This window comes from Toxorhynchites rutilus, chromosome 2 (genome assembly GCF_029784135.1).
Source record: "Toxorhynchites rutilus septentrionalis strain SRP chromosome 2, ASM2978413v1, whole genome shotgun sequence".
In the NCBI taxonomy this organism is placed as follows: Eukaryota; Metazoa; Arthropoda; class Insecta; order Diptera; family Culicidae; genus Toxorhynchites; species Toxorhynchites rutilus.
In genome coordinates this window covers 29,235,087-29,260,931 of record NC_073745.1, presented here as the reverse complement: position 1 = coordinate 29,260,931, position 25,845 = coordinate 29,235,087, and the positions used below count along the sequence as shown (strand labels likewise).

The following is a 25,845-nucleotide window of genomic DNA, read 5'->3' as shown; positions in this document are numbered from 1 at the left end:
GAAGGTCACCGGGAAACAATAATGCTAACCCACAACATATTTCGTGGACGCTCACGTCGCATACTTCCTAATTTTTATAGTATTTTTATACCCTAACAAAAGAAGTCCACTAAAACTTGAGAAGTTCACCGTGAAACACCTCTACGCTAAAGCAAATGTTGCATACTTTTTGATACTTTTTGATACGTCCACAAAAAGCGGAGCCACAATATTTCTTGGACTATCGCGTCGCAATTTCTCTAAAGTCAATTGAATCGACGATGCACTCCGTCATTCATTGCACTTAGCAATCTTTATCGCATCTCAAACATAGCGGTGAGGGTTATTTTTGGACAGGACCCTTCTATTTCCGGTCACGAAATTAGGACCATAGATAAAACAATAGGGCGATACATGTTTATGTGCGTGATTCATCACGCTCTTAATTTTCCCCAGTTAATAATATGTTCAGGTGCCCGGCGGCCGCTTGGATCTTAAAATCTAGAATCTAAAAGCGAGCATTTAAAATTTAAAAAGTACGCTAATTCGCAAAGAAACTTACTTACAAGACTAATTTGTTCGGAGAAATTTAAGGTGTACACTCAATTTTGCGATGCCTAGAATAGAGATTGTTTTTAATTTTTGAGATAAACAATTTTCAGAAAACTTAACTCTCGGAATTTTAATCCATGTACACCTAGTTCAATGAGTGAGTAATTAATATGCAACAAAATAATCAATGTATTCAAAATATTTTATACCGAACAAATGAAAAGCATCGCAAGTAGCACTTGTACACTCAATTTTCCGATAGACTGTATGTTTCAAAAATCGTCTCGGCATGAAATCGTGTGACTAATCATGCCTCTTCAATTTCAATATCCGCCGCGAAGGTAATCACTAGATAACTTAAGAAGGCAACCGAGAGAACTTCTATATAATAATCGTGCGAATGGTTTTTATTTTCAATAACCTAACTAATAAGGTTAACATGAAAAGGTTAGTTAGGTAGGTTAACCTAAACTACAGACCAACCTGTTTTAGTGCAACCCCCACCCGTGCAATTACTCACCTGTGGGACTTCCTCTGTGCAACTTTATTATTAAATCGAAACTTGAATCGCACAAATAACAAACTCGCAAAAAACAGGTCACACAAATGAGGAAATGCAGAAAAATGATCGCACTAAATAGGATTGCTTGTATTTTACACAAGACCGAACTTTTATTAGTTTCCTTTCTATTCAGCACACGATGACAGTATTTATTGGTTTTACATGTTAGAATTGAATTTAATCCAGACCCAGTCTCACACTCAGAGAACCAACCACTCGCATATATTTTGAGGTGGAATACCCACGCAGCCCACTGTGACAAGTAGTGATCCCCGATAATTGTTCGATTAATCGATTAATCGAATACTTCCTACAGAAATCGATTATAATTCGAACGAATACTGCACAACCAATAATCGAAGCGAACGAATAATTTACGTCGATTAGTCGATCCAAACCCAGAGAGAAAAAAACGTACGGCCGCTGCAGATTTATCCTAAAATTCAATCATTATCTTTGACACTTTTCCAAACTCGTAAACGAAGCTCAATGCCGTCAACGCGTAAAAGGTAATAATTGATTTTCAGGCGGAATAAACACTTTTTTGATTCCAGATGGCTTTCTAGAAAATGAGAAATATTAATCTAACTAATTATTTCTCTCTGTGTGACGATTAATCGTATCGAATAACAAACTGCTGAAAAGTATTCGATTAGCTGATGAACGATTAATTTCAATATCGGGGATCACTAGTGACAAGCCAACATAAAGCAATCTATCGCGGGCATAAACCATTCAAGCAAAATAATCGAAAGTAGAGATGGGCAAACCGTTCGCGAATGGTACGAAAGAGAATTCGCCGAATTAAATTAGCTAGAAATCTCGAAGCCAACATTTTCGAACTTTAATTGGACCAACTGTCTTTTCATCTCTCCGCAATAAGTTAAAGCTTTACAAAACTAATTAGAAATCTTCTAAATTGTTCCACTCTGGTTTATTTGTTGAGTTAAATCGTTCGATTTCCATTGAAGGATGGGAAATTATTGTTCCTTCTGTTTTCTTTTCAGCCTCGTACCATATATTAATGGATTGTAATGATTTGTCACATTAAACCATGCCGACCAGTTGTCCATCCTCCGATTCCAAGCTGTACAAACAATTTCCCATGCTGCCTGAAACCAAAAAAGGAAAGCAAGAATCAAAACAAAGAATCGCTTACATATTTTGTTCCACACACTCTTTTATTCCGCTCTTCATACCTTTCACACCATTCGAAAAGCGTAGCCTTTAGGACCATAAAAAAGGTGCAGTTCCGATTCTGCTGCCTTCTCTCTTCCGAATCGAATGCATTCCAAGAAAATCGGAACTACGCAACGGTCATAAAAGATGGACGAACAATAAAAATATGATAATGGAACCCGGGAACCGGTTGTTGTTGTTGCGCTGTTTTCAATCATTTAGAGTTCCTTCGGGCATCTCCTTTTGACACCCTGCGGCGAGATCGGCATTCGAGAGTCAAGTTGTTTCGGAACTGACACCTTTTGGGGTTCTCCGCTTCGCACAGGTTATACACAATGCGAGGGTGACAAAATGGTTTCGGAAGTGTCATCCCATCCTTATTTTTTTTTTTTGCTCCTCTGTGAAATGTTGCGCTTTCAGAGATCGATCATCTGCAAGTTGATAAAATTAGCTCAGTACACATCGTGAAATCTTAATCCCATCAACATCATAAACACCCCCTATCTCGTTTATTGCCTAAATGGCACGATTTTAATCGACTATTACACTCCCTCATGGTGTGAAAAGTGCCCATTTAAAAGCAACTTATCACTCCGGTTGTGATAACACACAACCCTCCGTTTATCCGCCAGCGAGAGCAACAATCCGCAACGACAGCTTCCCTATGGCAACGGAGCAAATATTTGCGCTCTTCGGCCGAAAAGCTGAACAATTCCACTTCCTCATTTAGCAACGCCCGTTTTTCTCGCGTAATCCAATGAAATTGAAAATTAACCTCATGAAATTTGACACCATGGCATTTAGAGGGGGGGATTTCCAATATGACGATTTTTGCTCTCTCACTTCCTTCCTGTTCTGGCGACGGAATAACGGAACGACGGTGGTGTGGCTTTTTGACAGTCTCTTGTCACACGGCTGGCTGCCAAGAAGGCGGAATCACATTTGGGAGAATACCTCGGTAAACCAGAAAATCTCAGCCCACGGCCACGTGCTCTCGCTTCGAAAGGGGGAATTTAGTGTGTAATCCCCGGGGACGAAAGGGTGAAGAAGCTGATACGATCTCCCTCTCCCGCTTAAGCAACAATCCGTTTTTATGGCCCTAATGAAGATTAATTGTGCTCGATATTAAAATACTCCCCGTCGCGGGTTTTATGAGTTGATCTTAAATGAGACATCATCTGGCGGCGGAGGACATTTGGAGAATGAAATGCTTGATGAATCAAACAAATCGTTATCTAAACAATATTCGCCTCGAATGCTACTCGACTCTGTTTAGCAACAGTAAACTGCTCGTTCCGACACCGTGGAAACGGGAACCAATTGCCCGTGGCAACTGTTTACAGTGCCAGCTTTATTTTGTTTCGTTTATCGATCCGCTTCAGTAATTTCGAACCCTCCAACAGCGAAGGAATTCACCGCCCGATAGAAATGAATATCGCCACGAAAACCGGCCTCATCGCCAGCCCCCGGAAGCACATTGTCCGTCCGAAGAAGGACTTCGACCCGGCCATCCTGGCCCCATGTGCGATCACCCGTCAAGTGCCACTGGCGCTACGCCCCTTCGGTGGACTGTACAATCCGTACTCCAAGGGCTGCTCCGTTCTGTGCAATCATCCGGCCGCCCAGGAGGTCAAAAATGTTGTCCGTCTAGCTAAGGACGCTTGGATCACCGAGGCCCGCATCGTCCACAACGAAAAGTTGGGCCGGAAGGGTGAAAACAAACGCACCCTGTCCAAAGATTCCGACCTGCCGGAGCACGTGCCGGAAGAGTTCTTCCGGCGGTACACGGACACGGACTCCCGCCCGCTGACTCCAACTCCGACCGTAGCTAGCGGGCGCACTCGAGCGAGTGTGGGTGGATCCCACCTGACACGACGCTGTGTCACTCCGGAACCCCAGACGCAGAACTTGCAAGAACGTAAGCAGCTGATACTGGACCTGCGCCGAAGTCACAGTCAGGAGACTCTGTACTGGAATGCTTCATCGGAACTGTCCCCGAGTCAGCTCCAGGATCCTTCCTGGATGCAGCATCACAGCCAGATACCTCCGACGGTCGACGAAGAGCAAGCACTTGGGGAGGGGCCAGAATCGGACAAAGAGGGCAAGCCTACTCCAATGACCTGTATCAACGCTATGGAGGATGGCGAAGAAGACCCGCCGAGAAGGCGGGGCAAGCGAAGGAAGAAGTCCAAGTTGTTGGCGCAGACGATTAGCTTCACCGCCAATCAGGATCCGGAGACTCAGGTGGCGACGATAGATCCGGACTCGCCGAACTACTCGGCGCGACCTTCGCTAGTACCGACCGGGCGCAGTCTACTGAGCTCGGCCGAGACACCTCCGAGAGTATGCGCTGAAGAGCCCGTGGAGTACGTTGAGTGCTTCCTGGATGATGAGGCCTTGAGTTTACTGAGGCGTGGTCTGAACATCGACATCGTGGAAACGGTTTTTGACAGATACGTAAGATTCTCCCCCCAAAAATAGAATGGATAAATTTGATGAGTATTTTGACCCACCCTTAGAAATCACGAGCGATGCGGGAAGCCTTCCGAACTGCCACAACGGATAAGTTGAACTTCCAAACAAGGGCGGTTAAACAACTGGAGGAAACGCTGGACATTCACGACATAGATCACGAGAAGTGGATCGATCTACCGCGCAAATTTTCCAGATCTTCGGCACGTTTTGAGCTACCGATGGACACGCGAACACTTTCGAGTATCACTGCTTCGTTATTGTTTGTTTGAAAACAACATACATTCCAATTTTCTTCCCCCCAGTAATGACACCGATTGAGTACCTCAAGCGTCACGTCGTGCTCGGGGACGACCGGAAGAAGTTGTACCACCGGATATTCGTTCGCAACCTGCCGAGCGAGGATGGGAGATCGATCCAGGAGTCGCATGACAGCGACTCGATTCCGGAGACGGAGATTCACCACCCGCAGGAAAGCTTTCGCAATCTGTTGGCCGATGTGACGCGCGTCATTCCGATGGCGAACTTTGACAAAGCGATGCACGAAGTGCTGGGATTTCACGGAACGCCGGACAAGATTTTCGAGATCAGAGAGCTGCTGGAGTTGAACTACGAGTATTATCAGGAGATTCCGATCGATTTTCGCTCGTGGTGTGGAATTGTGGCCTTCGCGGAGCGGTACATCATTACGCAGGATCGGGATAATGATCCCTGTCATGAGGTGAACAGATTTATGTGGAATATGAGGAATGAAGGGATTTTTGTGTAATGATTGTTTTCATTTTCATAGCTGGAGACTGTTGATTTCGAATCGCTGGAGCGGAGGATTCGTTCCTCGAAGCCTTCGGAGAACTTGTGCACAGTGCTGCATATTATTAAGAGCAATTAAAGCCTGGTGGAGATATCAACCGAACGAAGCTCTCTCAACTATCGAATTTAGAATTATGTTCCCGCCCTGTGTTTTTTTTTTAGGTCTTTGATTGATGTGTGTGAATGTGTGATTATTTGAATTTGTTGAATAATAAAGAGTGTCGAGTTGGAGTTTAGATGAAAATTCCTATTCATATTGTTGCCAGTTTGGAGTGGTTAGTTCTCAATCATTTCTTGATGAATTTGCTAGATTTTTATCCCGATTGCATTAGAAACTCCCCAAGAAAACTGTTGAGGCTCTCGTACCCGATCAAGATTTTGTAAAAGATCTCACCACGGATACGATGAGGTCAATAGTGGCACGACCAACCGCGACTTTGGCGTATCCCATCGATGGAAAAAATGGTAATCGGAAGGAGCCAAATCTGACGAATAAGCCACATTTGCTAGTTGATCACAATCGAGCACAATCAAGTAGTTCAGAGGCACCAATTCTACCATTTTTAACACTAAAAAATGCTGTGGCCGCATGATACTTCTGATATTTAGCGATGGTTGTTGTCAGAAATCAAAACATAAAAAAATGGTCGACATGACTTTTAACCTTTTACATTAGTATTAGTGTGAATTACGATTTCATGTACAATTACCTAGCATACGGTCGTGTCCCGGACACAGCGATCCATCTTTCATGGCTCACAAAGTGTGGGGGTGTTTTTTCTTCAATATTTTGTCAAAAATATACTAGTAATTTGTAATTTGAAATGTTTCCGCTGAACTTTTTGACGTAGAACTACGTCTTTCAGGAAGGGTGCCAAATCAGAAAACACGTTTTTATGAAATAAAGTTAACGTTGATAACTATTTTCGCTGTGAACGAATTCTAATGATTTGCATACCAATCGAATCGGAAATTCTCTAAGATTTGTTTGATATGCTATACATTACAATTCGCTAATCTCTAAACGGTTTAAATTCATGAAAACTGGAAGAACTTCCTTTTTTCCCATACATTTGTTCTGCCGATTTGTGTGCTAACCATACCCGTATTTCGAATGCTTATAACTCGAATATTTCTTAATAGATCGGAAAGATGTTTGCATCAATTGATAGGAAATATTTCTACGCGTCAATCACCATTAATAAAATGTTATTTTCCATGAGATAAACAATTGAATAACTGTGAAATGTCAAGTGTTATTTAAACGCCCTAACTGCCAAGTTTTGATTGGCCCGAATTACAGTTTCCCCAATACATACTTCAAAATCGATGTACCTGTGGAAATCCGCTTTGCAAATATACATGCAAGTCGGGGGTATTTCTGTTCCCACCGAGCTGTATTTCCCTAACACGGACTTCAAAATTAATGCGCCTGGGGGAATCCGCTTTGCAAATACATGCAAGTCGGGAATATTTTTTGGTGTTGAGTACTTTTGTACTCGCTTGTCGTTGTACAGACCGGAATATGTTTCTCCGAAACGTACTTTTAAACTGAGAAGTCTGGGAAAATAGTCATTTCAGATACTAGAGGTGAATGAACATTCGCGGTTCGAGAACTATGTAAGCATGAAATGTGCAATAATTTCACAGGGAAATGTAAAATACAATGATCGTTTCACAATTCTTCCGTTCACATATTTTGGTAGTCCTAGGCATCATATCAAACGTAGATGGACGTTCATCAAATTTATTATATTCGAAGTGGAAAACAAGTGGATTGCATAATACAATTGCGTAGTTCTACGTCGAAAATATGCGGTCGTGTCCTAGATACAACCCCTTACATTTTTTTTTCAAATTTGAAGTGCGATCTACCATTAATGTTTTTGTTTACAGCGTCATTAGGAACATGTTCGTGTGTTGTAAACAAAATTTCTTGCACCGAAACGTTGAAAGTGTTGCAGACATTTGGTGACTCATCTATGTCGAAAACATGGGTGTAAGAATGGTAGGATAAGGTATTCAAAGATGGCAGAGAAGAGATGAACGATTTGCCACGTCAAGGATGACGATGCACCCCTTCAACTGATGAAAACATCGACAAAATAGAAAGAATGGTGCTCGGAAATCGTTATTTAAGCTTGAGAGAACTAGCCCGTCAATTAAATATCTGTCATGAGACCGTTCGTCATATCTTGGTTGATAGATGCATGACAAAAATCGCAACACGACTAGTGCCAATAGAGTAAACTGACCAGACGTCCCGCGTTACGAGGGACAGTCCCGCATTTCAACAAAATGTCCCGCGTAAGATAACGTCCCGCATTTGGCAAAATAAACGAAAATGTCCCGCGATATCAATATATTTCAATATTACAATTTGATCATATTGATTTTATTAAATGGATGAACCTCAAAAAAAAACTTTTATTTGGCAGACTGTTCAAGAGAGCTTCCAGTGCTTCCAAAGATTAATACGTTGAGCTGGTTTCATCGCACCGACAGTGAACTTTTTGTTAAGAGAGTGTCAAATGGAAACGACAGCAACAGAATTAGAAAATTATTTTTATAAAAGTCCCCTACTGATCCGTAGGGACCAACGTGAGTCAAAGTTAATCTTTGGTCCCCTAGCTCGGTCAGGGCTTAACGTGTTAAATAAGCCGGAAGAACTAGTGTATACGGAACAGGAAGAGGCAGGATTGTTTGATGAAGTATCGTAAATAAAGCGCTTGGCAGCCTTACGGAAGTTGGCCGGAACATCAGCTATGGCCGATGAAAAGTTGCATGTTGGCGTGTTCTTTTACCTTTTCCTGGCTTTGGTGGTCGACTGTCTCTCCATTTTGGCCATTCGCCCAAAAGTTTTCTATCGATCGCATCTGGGGGATGTTGGGAAGGTTCACGGTCTTCGCGACAATGTTTATCTCCAGCCGACCCATCCTACAGTGATCTTTTGGCATAATGGGCTGATCACAGGTTCAGTATAAAGACCACATCACCTTCGCAACTTCCGGCAGGCACTTCGTACTATATATCTACCAGTTCACCATATGACTCGAAAGAAGAGCGGCTTGGACATTCCCTTCTCGTTTGTCAGAAAATGACCTTCCTCGAGAACTTGACGTGGGTGATATATTCGTGGCCATCGCTTACCTGGGGAACGTAAAGTATCCGGTCCCCTTCCGTAAAGTATCCGGTTTTCCACCAGCACCTGAAGATACTCTTTCTGGATGATTGCCAGCTGCTCAGATACGGCCGGTCTCGTCTGAAGCTTCCGCAGAAAAATGTCCATTTTGGCCAGATTCTCCAGCTTCATTTGGTCGGTTGCTTCGATCTCCCGGCTTAAGGAGCCAAAGGGAGAGGATGTTGTAAAAACTAGATTGGCTATATCTGGAGGACACAAAGTGCCTCAGGATGTCCAACTACTTCGATGTGGGGTGGAGCTGGCAGTTTGAAAAAATCATCAAGTTGCTTGACAGTGCTGCTACTGCGAATCAACAGCCTTGAATCATTTTTGTTGTAGTCTTAGTAAACTTAAGATTAAGTTTGTTCCGTTGAATTATCTTTTGTAGTTTTTTTTTCATCGCCATCCGAAATCAGTCCATTTTTTTAATGCATACGTTAACACTAAAATCGATGAAAAATGGATTGGAATTTTCGAGCATTCCATTCGATAATTGGAAGAAAATTGTAGAATTTGAATCGTGCTTGCCAGACCTCAATGCTCTGACTGAGTGAGTGATTTTCAGGCGTAAACAAAATCTAAACCACCGAAAAATCACAACTGAGTGCCGATACTTATAAAGAAATAATACAGATCAGGTTTAATTGCAAGGACACATGGTTTATGTTCACATAACCTATATACATAACGTTTTGTTTCTTGTGTCCCGCGTTAGACCTCTGACCATCTGGTCACTTTACAATAGAGCTAAATTTTCTTCGAAAATTTCACCGCAATGGAGTAGCTGAAGACATGCTTGAACGATCAAATACCACGTTCATCCAAAGCATAATTACTGGCAGCGAGACATAGATGTGACTTTCCCCTATTTCTGAAACTCAAATTACTGCTTCGTGGGATCCAACATTGAAGACATAAAAACATGAAGACATTGAAGACAATTCGCTGCGATAACTGAAAGCAATTCCTGTATACTGTATACTGTATACGAATGCTTTTTCTTTCGAATGCTTTTTCTTTCGGCGAACATGGTAGTTAGTATGCCTATAGTGCTGAATTTAAAGTGTTTTTTGTGTGTGGAATTCACGGCTGAAATTGCTGAAAAATTGTGCAACAGACGGCGAATTTGAATAATTATCAGATAAGTACAAGTTGCTTGCATGTTGATAATTATTCTGTGTATTTTTGTGTGATTTTGCGTCACGGCTCTACGGATCGCTTTCGCTCAGGATAGCAACCGTAGCTGCTTGTGTTGTGTTTTGTGTTGTATTGTTTTTTTTTTCATCCGCTTTAGCCATTGCTGCCGCACGGGGCCTACTCGAGATGAGCGAGTGTAAGGCGTGTGACGGCAAAATAATGATTAGCGATGATCCTGTCGCTTGTGTAGGTAAGTGCGGTGTTCGATTCCATCGGCGCTGTACTTCACTTACAAAGGCAACAGCGAAACTGATTGCAGATAATGCGAATATTCAGTTTGTATGTGACGAATGTTTGTCGAACCAGAAATGTGGCGTGCGAGATGATAGTTTAGATCTAGGTAGTGCGGACTGAATCAAAACGGCTGTCAAAAAAGATCCAATTGAAATGTCAAAAGAGATCCAACGATCAGAAGTGTTATTTTTCTTATGATAATCAGCACTATAAAAAGGGTATTGTTATCAAGGGCAAAAATAATTAAAATTATAAAATGAACGAACTACATTTTTCCGTCAATTGTTTAATTGACCATTGCATCTCTGAAAGAACATCTCAGCATTTCACTGAGCAACGCATTTTGAATGTCCCCTTTCTTTGACATAACGTTTTTCCGAACGAAATAAAAACAAACGAAGTCAGAGTCACGTAAATGTTTACTCCTGCGATTTGAAAATATTCGATAAAAAGTGGAACGAAGAGATGCCAGATGATTTAAAAAAAAAAGTCTGTAAAAACATGTGAATGTCTGTTACAAATATGGAAAAATCTGTAAAAGTGTGCAGATCTTTAGAAATGTCTTTTAACGGTAATTTTCACATATTCATTAATACTTTGTACATCGCGATGCACGTAAGATTGTATTTTTTATATATACAGCCATTCCATGTCAAACCGATATAGTGGTTCTCAGATTTTCGTCAAAAGTGGTAATTTTGTTCTTTATCGCAAAACATTAGACCAGTATGTTTGATTTTTTCATTAGGGTGTTCATTTCCATTTTAGGGTGGTCCATAAAATCAATTTTTTCCACTTTTTTCCCAAAAATGACTTTTTTTTTAAATTCATAACTTTTGAACCACTTAACCGGATTTAGATGATCGACAAATTGAAGCCAATGACCTTTGATTGAAAAATATTGACCTTGCAGAGAATATGGATCCTATTTTCGTAATTAGTGATTGTAGTCGTTTTTTAATGTTTTAATGGCTTCGGACTAGGGGGCGCTTTTTTATATTTTTTCTTGAAAGCTGAGAATTTTTTACACAAAATATCTCGATATCAGAGATACTATTTTTTCGTTTTTGAGATATGATTTTTCTAAACTAATCAATGGTTCGGAAAACAATTTGTTCCCATTTTTCCCACTACAAAAAGTCATAACTTTTGAACTATTGGACCGACTTATATCATCGACATATCAAATTGAAGCTTATGAGTTATTCTTCTTTGAAAAAAAAATTACTTTTGCGAAAAAATTGAATTTTTGTTTTTGTAATTATTGATTGAGTTAGTTTTTCATAGTTTTCTCGGTTAAAGATAGAAGGCGCTATATTTTTTTAATATTTTTTATGGAAAGCTAACCTAAAATATCTCGATATCAGAGATGCTATAATTATCGTTTTAAGTTACAATTTTGTAAATTTAACATGTTTTATGTCATCGATCAATATTCCTATGTGACTAAACTAGACCTATGCGTCTAGAATCCAATCTTCCAGCAAGTGTGATATTTTTTTCAAATTTTGCTTATTGGCTTCAATTTAATATATCAGTCATCTAAATCGGTGCAGTAGTTCAAATGTTATGATTTTGCAGAGTCATTTTTGGACAAAGGGGGGAAAATGATTTTTCGAACCACCGGTTAACTTTGAAAAATAATATCTAAAAAACGAAAAAAAAGGATACATGATATCGAGATATGTTATGTAAAAAATTCTCAGCTTTCAAGAGAAAATATAAAAATATATAGCGCCCTCTAGTCCAAAGTCATTAAAAACACTAAAAACGACTACAACCAATAATTACTAAAATAAAATTATTTTTTTGGCAAATTAAATATTTTTTAATAAAAGGCTAGGTCATTAGTTTTAATTTTATATGTCGATCATTTAAATCGGTTCAGTGATTCAAAAGTTATTAATTTTTATTTGTCATTTTTGGGGAAAAAAATCTGAGAACCACTATATCGGTTTTGCATGGAATGGCTGTATACAAACCCGGCAAACGTTCTTCTGCAATAAAAAATATTTCTAGTGAATATGTTAGTTATAAAATAAAAAACAACTTATGTGTTGTAAGTGTGTTTAAATGTTTCAACGATCTACACATACATACATACGTTGTTAATTATTATAAAAATCAGTATTACTTCGTAGATATATTGGACAACCACCAAGGCTTGCCGTCTCGTCGTTGGTGAAATTTATAAGAAAATGTAGTGTATCTTTTCCATCCGCCATGCAATGCTATACAAGTTTTAGATCACCACACGGCCATGAACCATGTCTGTGGTAACAATATCGAACAGTAACCCATATTTCAGACCCGAAAGCAAATGTAAGTTGTTGAAAATAGAATGAAAATTTTTACTCGATGTTGTTTAAATACTTAAAAGACATAGTCCTGACCCTAACTTAACTATTTTTCTATAAATCTTCTTGCATTTCAGCAAAACATTCTTATCCAGAACAGAAAATAATTATCAAAGACAATTTTCGTTCCAGATTTTTCCCTACCTGCAGAGAATGCCATTTTTCATTAATTGTGAATAATCCGTATCCTCTTCGTCTGCAATGATGTCAGGGCAAAAGTACTTATGTGTATGAGTTCCAAACTTCATACACACCAGATGGGCTAACCAGAAAGTCTGCCGGGTCGCAGGTTGAGTATCGCTGGTCTAACGTCATGTGTATTGATATAAACTAAATATAATTACTTTTCTGTATTAAAACTATGGAAAAATGTCATTCGGTGAGTCAAATGTATTTGAAGTGATGAATAGAGCCTCTTATTTTTCAAAAACCTGTGAAATATTGTTATATCCAAAAAGTCTGCAACAAAAAAAAAAGTTGTTTCACAGATATGTCTGTAAATTTACAAACATATTTGAAAAACTGGCATTTCTGGTGGTCTGAAAATTGATTGCAAGAAAACGTTTGAAAACATGCATGAATTTGCTTGAAAATGAAGTGGATTAAGTCCGCACCACTTAGGTTTAGATGTTGTGGGATTGCACAGAGAGATGGAAAAGGTCTCGCTTTCTCTCACTAGCATTCAAGAAAACATCATCGAGCAAATAAACATTGCGATTGAGAAGGAAAGGGATAAGCTTGTTAAATCTTTCGACGAGCTTTTCAAAGAGAAGCTTGCAAGCTTGGAAAACAGTGTTGCCAAAAAGTTTGAAAATATAAAAAGTTTATTCTCTGAAAAAAATTATGTAGATAGGGACACAGCTGTTATGAACAGGAAGTGACATGTTAGTCCAAGCACAATTAGTGCCAATTTGGACACACCGAGTAAAAAAATTATGTTGATGAATAACAATAATGATTTGATGCAAAAAGGTAATTTGAAAGAAAAGGTGATGCTGAATAATAATAGCAAGAACATTGTAAGTTATGCGAATGTCGTTGCTCGTAAGGCTCGTCTGGTGATTGTGGTGAAACCAGTTGAGTCTAATAAAAAGAGTGAAGAAACAAGAAAAATTTTAAAAACTAAATTAGATCCCAAAATACACAAAATAGCCAATTTCAAGAACGGGAAAGATGGCTCGATTATTGTTGAATGTGCGGAAGGGGATAATGTAGAAAATGTAAAACAAAGAATTGAAAGCAATCTTGGAGAGAGGTTTAATACGTTTATACCAAAACCGATCAAACCAAAATTGAAAATTATTGGGATGAGCGATCAATATTCCTCTGAGGTTTTTATCGATTATTTAAAAAGTCAGAATGATAACATTTCTATCACTGATGTTAAAGTTGTTGCGAAGTATGAAAATCCACGCTTGAAATATAATAAATATAACATGATTATTGAAGTTGATCATGACACTTATGGCCACCTGATGACTGCTGGTAAAGTAAGTGTTGGGTGGGATAAATGTAATGTGATTGAAGCCTTTAATGTTTTGCGATGTTTCAAATGTGGAGAATTTGGACATAAGAGCACCGACTGCAAAAAAGAACAAACATGTTCAAGATGTAATGGAAAACATAAAACATCTGAGGGTTCATCAACAGAATGGAAATGTATAAATTGCTTGAAAGTTAAAAAGGAACAAAAAATGAATTTGGATGAAAATCATCCAACTTATAGTACAGAGTGTTCTGTGTATCGGAGATTGCTGGAGAAGCAAAAAAGCAACATTTTTCAAACTAAATAGCAATTTCGGAAAACTATAACTGAAAGTAAGTTGGCAATAATCTATTTGAATATAGCTGGGCTTTGTACAAATTACGCAGAAATGCGATTACTTGTAGAAAATGTGCGTCCTCAGATGGTTTTTCTTTCTGAAACTCACATAGTTAATGAAGAATCATTTGACCAGTACAACATACCGGGTTACAAAGTTGTTTTTTGTTTGTCGCACTCTAAACACACAGGAGGTGTTGCAATTTATGCAAAAGAATCAGTTAATTTCAACATTCGGTTAAACGAAGCTGTTGAAAATAATTGGTTCTTGGCTATTTCAGTTGAAAGGGGCATGCAGATAGGAAATTATGGAATTGTATACCATTCCCCTAGTTCCAGTGACCAGCGATTTATTGAAATTTTGGAGAACTGGTGGGAAAATATCGATGATTGCAGTAAATTAAATGTAATTGCTGGTGATTTTAATATTGACTGGCTCAATGTACGAAATTCGAATCAAGTGAAACAATTATCGCATTATTTCAACGTGAAACAAACGGTTCTCGAAGCTACTAGAATTTCTAAACATAGTAGAACTCTGATTGATCAAGTCTTTTCAAATTTTGCTACTGTTCATTCTTCGACCGAGGCCAAATTTAAAATAACTGACCATGAGACAATTTTTGTTTACATTGAGAATGGACAGCATGACAGTGATGGAAATAAAGTAAAGATCAAATGTTGGAAACGATATCTCAGCTCTGTGTCTCAGCTTGTGTCGGCAAACCTGGATTTTGTGGCAATGACTGGACATCTGAATGATAAAGCAGCTGTTCTAACTAATATTTTGAGAGAGTGTACGAATAAATTAGTAGTTGAAAAACATATTGATTTGAGCAATTCGAACAGCTGGTACTCTTTGGATCTGATGCGCCTCAAACGCAAAAGAGACAAAAAGTACAAAAAGTTTTTGAGAACTAATTCAGAAAACCATTGGAACATGTACACCTCAGCGCGGAACATATATTCACGGGCCTTGAAAAAGACTAGATGTGAATATATACAGAGGAAAATCGATGAACATCAAAATAATAGTAAAGGACTATGGAGAATATTAAAAACATTATTAAATTCGAAAAATAGTATACCGCGTTCCATAGTTTTCGGAGGGTCAGAAGAACAGTCAGACCAAATTATTGCAGAGAAATTTAACAGTTATTTCGTTAATAGTGTTCTGCTGATCAACCAAAGTATTGCGTTGGTCAGAGAACCTGACGAAATAATACAGCCGATTACTATCAATAGCAGACTAGATTGTTTTTCACCTATCACTTTTGTTGAATTGAAAGGTATCTGTTTTTCATTGCAAAAATCGGCTGGTACCGATAATGTCAACGCGAAAGTGATTCAAGATTGCTTCCACATCATTGGACACGATCTGCTGGACCTGATAAATGACTCTTTACGAACTGGGCACGTGCCAAAGGTTTGGAAGGAATCCCTTGTGATTCCAATCCCCAAAGTTAATGGGACGGATAAAGCCGAAGAGTACCGCCCTATTAACATGCTGCACATATTAGAGAAACTGTTAGAACTTGTTGTGAAAGGTCAGCTGATACATTTCATAGATAATAACAGTTTGCTAATACCAGAACAGTCGGGATATCGAGAGGGACACTCTTGTGAAACCGCGCTGAATCTGGTATTAGCAAAATGGAAAGAGAATATCGAGGCGAAAGAGACTATATTTGCGGTATTTCTGGATCTTAAACGCGCTTTTGAAACAATTTCTAGGCCCTTATTGTTACAAACACTGAAGCGCATTGGAACTGTAGGGATGGCGTACAAATGGTTTGAAAGCTATTTGTGCGATAGAACTCAAAAGACTCGTTTCAACGATTCTGTTTCCGATCCCATTGGCAACTCACTCGGGGTGCCACAGGGAAGTGTTTTAGGGCCCATTTTGTTTATTTTATACATAAATGATCTGCGACGAGTTTTACGATACTGTGACATTAATTTGTTCGCGGATGATACTGTCCTGTTCATCGCAGCTAAGGATATAAAAGAAACCGCGGAACACATAGACGAAGATTTGCATTCTCTGGCTCAGTGGCTTAAATTTAAACAATTAAAGTTAAATGTTGGCAAAACAAAATACATGCTCATTTCTGCAGCAAACTCCAGTATTGACGTAAATTTTGAAATAGATGGTGAGACATTAGAACGCGTGAAAGAAATCAAATACTTAGGAGTTATTATTGATGACACGTTAACTTTCAAGTCTCACATCAATAATGTCATCGAAAAGATTGCCAAGAAGTACGGCGTTTTGTGTCGTTTGAAGAAAGAGTAAAATTAAATGTAAAATTAAATGTGGGTCTGAAGTGGAAACTGGAATGGGGATAGCTCATTCAGAATTGTCGTAAACTATCTTATCATAAGATGGTTATATCGAGTATTTGTGAATGTGGCAGATCTCTATCATGTTCTAAGTAGACACTTTTAGATATTGGGTTCGATTCCCAATCTTTCAAGGATCTTCCCGGGTTGGAAATTTTCTTGACATGCCTTAAAAAAACTTTGGGTCTGAAGTTGGGATTATCATTATGATAATGTCGATAAGGATAGGACAATTGTTTTTCTTTTAAAGTTTTTGCCTATTTATGATGTTCGATTAATAGAAATTCATGCCTGCAACAGAGTCAGTCCGCTGTTTTGTTTTATAATACTGATATCTTAATTTGATTAAATATAAATATTATCTATTAGATAAATCGGCCAGTTCAAACCTTTGTAGGGGTATGAGGTGGGTCATCATCATCATATACTGCTATAAAAAGTGTTTCGATGACTGGATCGTTCATTGGTGAATTGCTTCAGAAGGGGCCTATTTTATATACATATATTTATACATATACAGGGTGGGCCATTTAAAGTGGAAGCATCTGGCAACCCCATAACTTTTGACAGAGATGTCAGATTAACAAATGTCATACCGCGTTGGAAGCGTCATTTCAGTACAATTTTAACCATGGAACAATACACACCTAAACAACGCGTTGAAATTGTTCAGCTGTACATTCAAAATAACTTCTCGATTGGGTTAACTCAACGTGCGTGGAAAATTAAAAATAAAGTTAAAACATCGCCTGGAGACAACACTATACGTCGATTATATGCCAAATTTATATCGTCTGGTAGTGTTGGTAATGCCAGTCATCTGTCCAGACAACGACCAAGACGTTTCGACGAGAATATTGATGCCGTTCGAGCCAGTATTGCAGAGACTCCATCGACATCAGGTCGCCATCGTTCGCAAGAGTTAGGCATCTTTTTATTGCCATTTGGTCGTTAAAAAGAATTGGACAATTACTGGTTCCAACAGGATGGCGCTACATGCCATACAGCGGCTGCCACGACCAAATTATTGCGTAAATGTTCCCCGGAAGATTAATATCGAAAAACGGCGATTATGACTGGCCACCGAGATCACCTGATTTGACACCTCCTGACTTTTTGTTATGGGGATATTTAAAATCCAAGGTATACACTGGTAAACCAAGGACCCTGGCTGCGCTGAAAGACAATATCCGACAAGAAATTGCTGCCATATCGGCCGAAACATTGGGCAAAATGATGGAAAATGCCGAAAAAAGTGCACATTTTGCGGTCAAGGCCAGAGGCGGTCATTTACGAGATATCATAATCAAAAAGTAGTTAGAACAAATCTCCTTGGACCAAAATAAATGAATTTCAAAAAAAAAATTTAAAATTCCACTTCTTTACTTTGCTATTGCAAAACAAATCCTTCCACTTTGAATGGCCCACCCTGTATTTGCATCTGTTTACTTCCCCCCTGATCGTGCTCAACTTAGTTGTTATGAGAAATTCTTTGAAGTTGCTGAAAATATTTTATCTTCCTTTGCACCAGAATCAAAAATCCATATATACGGAGATTTCAATCAACGAAATGCGGACTTTATCACTGATTCTGAAAATGAATTTATCTTGCTTCCAGTTGTTGGTGATAATAAGACTCTGCAATTTATTTTTGATAAAATAGCCGGTCTTGGGTTGAATCAAATAAACAATGTTCAGAATCGACAGAAATGCTTCTTGGATTTCTTGTTGACAAATATGACCGAAGATTTTTGTGTGACCGAATCATTAATTCCACTTTGGAAAAATGAAGCTTTCCACACAGCTATCGAATATTCTATATTTATAGATAACACTCAAAAACCATTTGATTATGAATTTGAGGAGGTCTCTGATTACACTAAAGCAAATTACCAATCAATTAGGTGTAAGCTTAACTATATCAACTGGCAGGATTTATTTAGAAGTGTGGAAAACATTGAAGTAGCAGTGACGACTGTTTACTCGATGATCAATTAAATTATAGAGCAGGAGATACCAACAAGACGAAAAAGGAGAAATATGAACACAAAATATCCGATTTGGTTTAATCAAAGCATAAAGGATCTAAAAAATAAAAAAACAGAAGGCACATAAATTTTATAAGAAATACAAATCTGACGCTAATCTCCAAAGATATCTGAACATTTGCGAACAGCTCAACTCAACTGTTAAAAGCGCTTTTGAAGATTACAGCTTAAAAACAGAGTCGGACATAAAATCTAACCCGAAAAGTTTCTTCAATTACATAAAAACAAAATTAAAAAGCAATGGTTTTCCATCACGCATGCCACATTTTTTCAAGAAGTTTATATTGTAACAGCTGAGGAGGACCGAGATCGTGACTTCTTTGCATTTCTTCCAGAATTTCCATGTGATGTTGGAGTCAGAAAACTAACTTACATTGAAATTTTTGACGCATTAAATAAGCTCGATGTCTCGAAAGGGCCAGGTCCTGACGGAATTCCACCGGTTTTTATAAAAAATTTGGCATCTGAATTAACTCATCCACTTTTATGGCTTTTCAATACGTCATTGGAATCAGAAAGGTTCCCAAAAATATGGAAAAACTCTTTTCTTGTACCAATATTCAAATCCGGTAATAGATCCGATGTAAGAAATTATCGTGGAGTAGCAATTATTTCTTGCATTCCAAAACTCTTTGAAGCCATAATAAACCAAAAACTTTTTCAACAACTAAAGACACGAATTACGAATAAGCAACACGGTTTTTTCAAAGGACGATCAACAACAACAAATTTGCTGGAATTTGTCACATTCGCTTTGAATGCAATGGACAATGGTAATCAAGTTGAAGCTCTATACACTGACTTTAGTAAGGCTTTCGATCGTGTTGATATACCCTTACTCCTTCTTAAACTTCAAAAAATAGGGATAGAAGTCAAGCTATTGAAATGGCTAGAATCATATTTGACTGACCGCACCCAAATGGTAAGATTTAATGGGAAAATTTCAAAACCAATATTTGTTACATCCGGAGTTCCTCAAGGCTCTCATTTGGGGCCACTTTTGTTCATTTTATTTGTTAATGACGTTTGCGTTTTTCTTAACAGTGTTAAGGCACTTATCTACGCAGATGATATGAAACTGTATATGGAAATAAAGAATGAAGAAGACTCTCAAACATTCAAAAATGAAGTTGACATAGTTTATAATTGGTGCACTAAGAGTTTATTACAGCTCAATGTTAGGAAATGCACTTTGATTACTTTTACAAGAAGAAGAACACCATTGAACAATGGTGTTATACTGGGTAATCAACCCATCAGTAGATGTCAACGAGTAAGAGATTTAGGTGTGATCTTAGATTCGAAACTAACCTTCGTGGATCATTATAATACAATCATCCATAGAGCAAATAATATGTTGAGCTTCATTAAACGCTTTAGTTACCATTTCCACGATCCGTACACAATAAAAACATTGTATATTACATACGTCAGATCAATTCTCGAATACTGTAGTATTGTATGGTCCCCCTACATAACTTCACACGAAGACAGGATTGAATCTGTACAAAAACAATTTTTGTTATTTGCACTTCGTAAACTAGGCTGGTCTTCATATCATCTACCGCCATATGAAGCACGCTGTATGCTAATCAATATTAAAAGCCTAAAAGAACGTCGGAACTCTGCCATGATTCTATTTATTATTGATACCATATCACAACGAGTGGACTCAGAAGAAATATTTGGAAACCTGAATTTTTACGCACCGATTAGGAACCTGAGAAACCCTAACATTTTTTACATAGATTATCGAAGAACGAATTATGCCAAATATAGTCCTATTAATCGTATGATGAGCCTCTGTAACGAACACAGTGAAACAATTGATGTAACCATGTCAAGGTCAATGCTCAAAGACTATCTGAATAGCATAAGATATCGTTAAATTTTACTGTAATATTTGGGCAGCATATTTAGTCTACGCTGGTTTGACGAAATAAATAAATAAAAAAAATTGATTCTGTAACTTGTTAAAATCGTCTTTTAAATTAAACGAATAAATTATCCAGCCAGCTCTCTTTAGATTTTTAGTTTTAAGTAAGTAGTTTTAAGTAGTATTAAGAATGTATCGGTCTACAATTTAGATTGACGACAATAAAAAAAATTAAAAAAATAAAAATAAAAATATATACAGAATGTATTTCAATACAAAGATGACCCATGCAAACGTAATGCCACAAGCTAACGAATGCCGACCGAGGCTTGTTGTTTTAACCCTTTCCCGTACAACATCGAGTCTCACTCGTGGGTACTTGCGTAACATAGGGCGCTAGAACGCTCAGCAGAGTAGTGAAATCACTTGATATGTGACGTATAAAATAATACAGGAAGGGTCTGAACCGGGATCGGAAAGATTCGCTCCAGGAAACATCATGGGTTGTAACTTCCTGTTAGTTTCTCATATGAATTGCTAGCCCAAAGAGCACAATGTGCAAATCACAGGGTCGTTCCCCAGATTTCATCGGCAGCATCAAGCTGTCAATTGGGAGATCGAGGTAAATTTATAGAAGTGTTAGAGCCCCCGCATACTACAGACTTTCTGTCAACCAACAGTTTGGTCGGGTCGGCCTTCTGGTGCAAAAACCGACCCAACTGAATCGGCGTAATGTGCGCACATGCATTCCTCTCCGTACTGATTAAGAAGCCGACCAAACTATCGGCCGACAAATCAGTCTGCAGTCTGCGGGGGCTCTCATACACACGCTGCCAGGGACAGAACCCTCAGCCGCTGCCGAACTAGAGCGGGCGAGGCCTGGATCTCCTTTTGAGAACGGGAAAACGACAAAACAAGAATAAATAGAAATATATGTACAAGAAACATTCATGTACGGTAAACTAGATATTTTTCAATTTATTACACGTGTATTATGTCTGTAATGGTGTCCTATTCTATTTCTGTGTGTACGTACTTCTTATACTTTAATATCTAACATTACATGTAATTTTTCTGAGTTTGATAATTTTTTACTATTTGTGATGTCACAATTTTTGTTCTTGTATAGTTGCCTAGTTTTAAAGTCTTTTGAGCAATGTGGTGTGTGGTGTGCTCTTTAGCTCTATTTTACTACTATACAGGGTGTTCAATAAGTTCGAATTGTAACAGTTGCCACAACTGTTATCATCATATGATATTTTCGGACTTATTTATTATTTGTTTGCATATTTATTAAGTTTTGTTTATGCATTTATTTATTGGGCTAATATAGTTAGTCTCCATTATAAGATCACATTCGAATTTAAAAATAAAAATTCACATTGAAATATTTACAGTGTACCTCCACAAAATCACAACTCAATGTTATCTTAAAGATACTCCAGAAAGTATACGCCTAAGAGCTTAGACTTTGTAGCGTGCAGAACTCCCAGCTACGGTTTCGCCACTGTTCCGGGGATTCTTTAAAGGCGAGTGGCTTAAGCGCCACCTCTAAGAGGACCACTCGCGCGAGATTTGCCCGGCAAAGGACCAGTCTTATAACTAGCCTCTGAAAATGGTTGAAGAATCGCTCGAACAGTGACTCTTTCCCCAAGTGTTTCCCACTAACGTTCCTATGACTTTTTGGCCGCCACCAAAGAGATCTGGAGGAAATCCGCAGATCTACCCGGGAAAAAGAAAACAATCAACTACCTTGCTGTCCACTTATCACCTCTCGCTTCAGGCGCAAAAGTGAAACTCCAACGTAAATCCAAACATGTAAATTCAACAATTATAGTATACCCGATACGAGACGCAAAACGGTTTCTCCAAAAGAAAATTAACCCAAATACATATATCTCATATAAACATTTATTCCTAACTATTTAACACAATACTTTCCCAATCCTAATGTCTACCCTAATGTGTCCCTCGTGCGTCTCCATGAATTTAACCGTATTGTTTATTCTTCCTAAACGTCTTCTTTTTCTCGGTGGTCACTGCATCATCATTTACCGTTCAATAAGAAATACCCACCCACATGCGCATGTTATAACGGGTTAGGGTACTCACGGTTTGAATTCAAACTGGCTCTGCCCGGAGTGCTGTTATAGCGTAGCACTCCCTTCCGACGGAAATGGCTTTGTCGGGAACTTTGACTCCAGATCGTGGGGTCAGCAGTGCGTCACGTTGTCCTCTGCGGTGTGCCGAGCCTCGAAGGATGTGTTGGTTCTCAGGAAATCAACCCTAAATAAACCGCCGTCGAACGGCTGTTCGACGCTATAAGTTTGGCTTTATAGTTTCAAAGTAAAGCTGATTTTTTTACCTTTTGGAGCTTTATTTCAAAGCACAGACACTTAACGAAACCTTGGTAAATTTGAATTTCTTCGTTAATTTTCCCTATACAAAAAAGCAACAACTATTACACATTTTAAAGAAACCGTTTAACACAGAAACCTACTTCAAAAACACACCGCGACGCGATTTCAAAATCGCACTCCTGCCTCTTCCACAGATTGGGTCAAAGTGAACGAGCAAAAAGTATGACGGTTGCTTCAAACAATTAACCCTTTCCTCCAGGAGAACAATATTTGCCGAAGCCAATAAGGTTCTTTTTGAACCGCGAATTTCCCCAGACCCCCAGTCCTACAGCTAAACAAGTCATAATTGTCCGCTCTTTGTTTCAAGGTTGAGTCAGCTAATTCTCGCGATTCTTCCACGAAACCTGGCTTCTTTATTTTCCTCGCGCATGAGTGACCACTCAAGCTAGCGTCGCTTAAGCCACTCGCTCTTGTATTGGTGTGGCGGAACATGAGCTTTGCCTCGCTCTTAGATGTTGTGTTGCGTACAACAGCACAACGATTTCATGCAAGTTATGAACATCGTCGTGTGCAATGATCGACGGGAAAAAGTCTGTTTCATTTGTACTGAGTACTTATGTTTCAGCAGAAGTTTGGCAAGTGTGATTTAAATATTTTAATTATATTAACATAATAATTCCTCCAACAAATAAATAAATAAATAAATAAATAAATAAATAAATAATAAATAAATAAATAAATAAATGAAATAAATAAATCTACCAAAAGTGGGTGAATAAATATATAAATAAATTAACTAGAAAGTAAGTGTATGTACAACATTGAAAATAATTACATTACACTTAACAGAATATTTACAAGAAATGTGAAACACTACAATACACAAATGTACACCTGTTACATCACTCCATGCTTAGTTTACGAAAATTTAGTTGAATGAAATCAACTAAATTTTCGTAAGTGCATACGAAATTTAGAATTTTTCCCAAAAACAACAGACAACAGAAGTACAGCTATTCGGGGTCATATGTTATCATCATCAACCTAGATTGACTCCTCCTCTGTTTATAGTTCACGCTCCATCACAGAACGTGTCTACCACTGACCTTCAACGTCTTTCGACTCTGGTCTCCAGCGAATGCTTGTTTCTTCCATTGAGGGAATATGAAGTATTACGGAACTGATATATATGGAACATAAACATGAAGTCTACCAAAAAGAATTATACTCACAAAAAAAAACAGATTTATGAAACGTGAAAAACACTGACAGATTTTCCCTACCGCTTGTATCAGGTGGCATAAGTCCAACACCTTACACTTTCACTAACAAACACACTTCTACGTGAATTCGTCTCTGAATTCACTGAAGCGAGTTGTTACCTAAACTAATCAAATCTCCAGAACAAATCAGGTTTATTCAGCCTCAGAAAACCTCAATCCTTACGTTGAGAACAATATTCTTTGCTAAACTCACCGCACAAACTGTTTTGTGAAGAAATGGCCTACCCTGAATATCAACATCAGAAACATATCCACTTCTGCCACAAAACGCAAAACTACCTTAAGCGAACGAAATTCTACATCAAATCTCTATTTGATAAAATGAATTTCGATGTATTGAAATATTTCCGTATAACTGTTATACGAAATATTTCACCGACTTATGCACGCCCTAACAATTTGCAGTGGGTTGAAATGTCAAAACAAAGATAAACAAACAGATGACGAATTCATACGGATACGACGGAAGGAAAAGCACAGAAGGCGTACCAAACTAGCATTGGATGCTAAATTTCGACTGGAAAAAATAGAAGGAAGAATCCTAGAAGAACGGATTCTACGGGGAGAGTATTTATTTACATAATTTGTTCTCTGAATTGATTCTTTATGTATTTTGCAGGATGTATACGGACAATGTAAATATGGAATAAAAAGAGAACATGCAATAACGAAATGTGCGCCTGGTATGCACAACCTTTGAACCTATTGGGATTCGCTGGTTAAGCGAAGGCATTCGCCATTAAAGAAGACTGACATTGCCAGGACATTGAAGCTGTATCCTTTTCAAAAAATTAACACTAATTGTAAGTACTAACATAGGTTATGATAGGAAAACTAGTTCTAACATTCGAATCATCTGATAGGTAGGGTTTTTAATTTTGTATTGGGATTGTCTGTCCTTTCAGATTAATCCAAAAATTTTCGATGGTCATTAGACCTTTATTTTTCTTTTAACCAAACAGTCTCGCATAACGTCACCAGTAAATATTGTTTTTGTGGGACGGCTCAACTCAGTGTACTGAGGAGTCAAATGGATATGTTGGCTGTTTTTACGCAAGCTTTATGCTGCATTGTCCGCTAAAAAGCTTTACATAGCTCAATCGTTTCACTCAACTCGCTATACGAGGAGGAATTTATGCAATAGCATTGGTTTCTCGCATTTTATTAATGCTTTGTTCCCTTCAAAGAGGTACCATAGCTTGAACATTTCAATGACTGGTTTCATGTGTTTACCATGAAACGATTTGGTTGATTTCCCTATTGGTGTTTTCACTAGATTTGTTTTATTGTTTACCTTTAGTAAGGTGACATAGCTTTAAAATTTCTCACGCTTTACTATTGAATTTCTTGAGGAAACTACAGTTGAATACTCCCAGCTTTTTCCCTTTATCATCCATCAATTCGTAACAGTTTTCCCCCGCGATTCTTTTAACCGTGGCTGGAATGTATTTTGCTGCTAACTTTGCGCAATAACCTTTACCTTTATCAGAATGTTCGGTATTTTTCTTTAGAACCTTCTCACCCACGCTGTATTTTGGGCAATTTGCATTTGACCTCAGATTGTAGTGCTTAGAGTGTTTTTGAAATGCT

The 25,845-nt window shown here is 38.3% G+C and overlaps 2 protein-coding genes across 2 annotated transcripts in view; one reads left to right on the top strand and one right to left on the bottom strand.

Moving 5' to 3' along the window:
- The window catches only part of LOC129769896 (homeobox protein vnd), a 94,206-nt gene extending 70,587 nt beyond the window's left edge, over positions 1-23,619 (bottom strand). Inside the window, exons 1-3 of the mRNA XM_055772416.1 lie at positions 23,113-23,619; positions 22,978-23,070; positions 22,725-22,921 (exon numbers count right to left, since the gene is read on the bottom strand). The gene's annotated coding sequence lies outside the window, so the exon portion shown is untranslated. The remainder of the gene's footprint in view (positions 1-22,724; positions 22,922-22,977; positions 23,071-23,112) is intronic.
- LOC129769895 (uncharacterized) lies at positions 3,673-5,735 on the top strand. Its single transcript, XM_055772415.1, has 4 exons — positions 3,673-4,729; positions 4,792-4,987; positions 5,050-5,465; positions 5,535-5,735. The coding sequence occupies exons 1-4, from the start codon at positions 3,701-3,703 to the stop codon at positions 5,631-5,633; spliced, it is 1,740 nt and encodes a 579-aa protein (XP_055628390.1). The 5' UTR covers positions 3,673-3,700; the 3' UTR covers positions 5,634-5,735.
- Positions 23,620-25,845: the final 2,226 nt, after the last annotated feature.

What these genes read in the sequence shown, in the direction of transcription:
- LOC129769895 (XM_055772415.1), top strand. Translation starts at nt 3,701, where the DNA reads ATGAATATCGCCACGAAAACCGGCCTCATCGCCAGCCCCCGGAAGCAC. An exon ending in AAACGGTTTTTGACAGATAC is followed by an intron (nt 4,730 to 4,791) that starts GTAAGATTCTCC and finishes ACCCACCCTTAG; the next exon opens with AAATCACGAGCGATGCGGGA. An exon ending in ATAATGATCCCTGTCATGAG is followed by an intron (nt 5,466 to 5,534) that starts GTGAACAGATTT and finishes TCATTTTCATAG; the next exon opens with CTGGAGACTGTTGATTTCGA.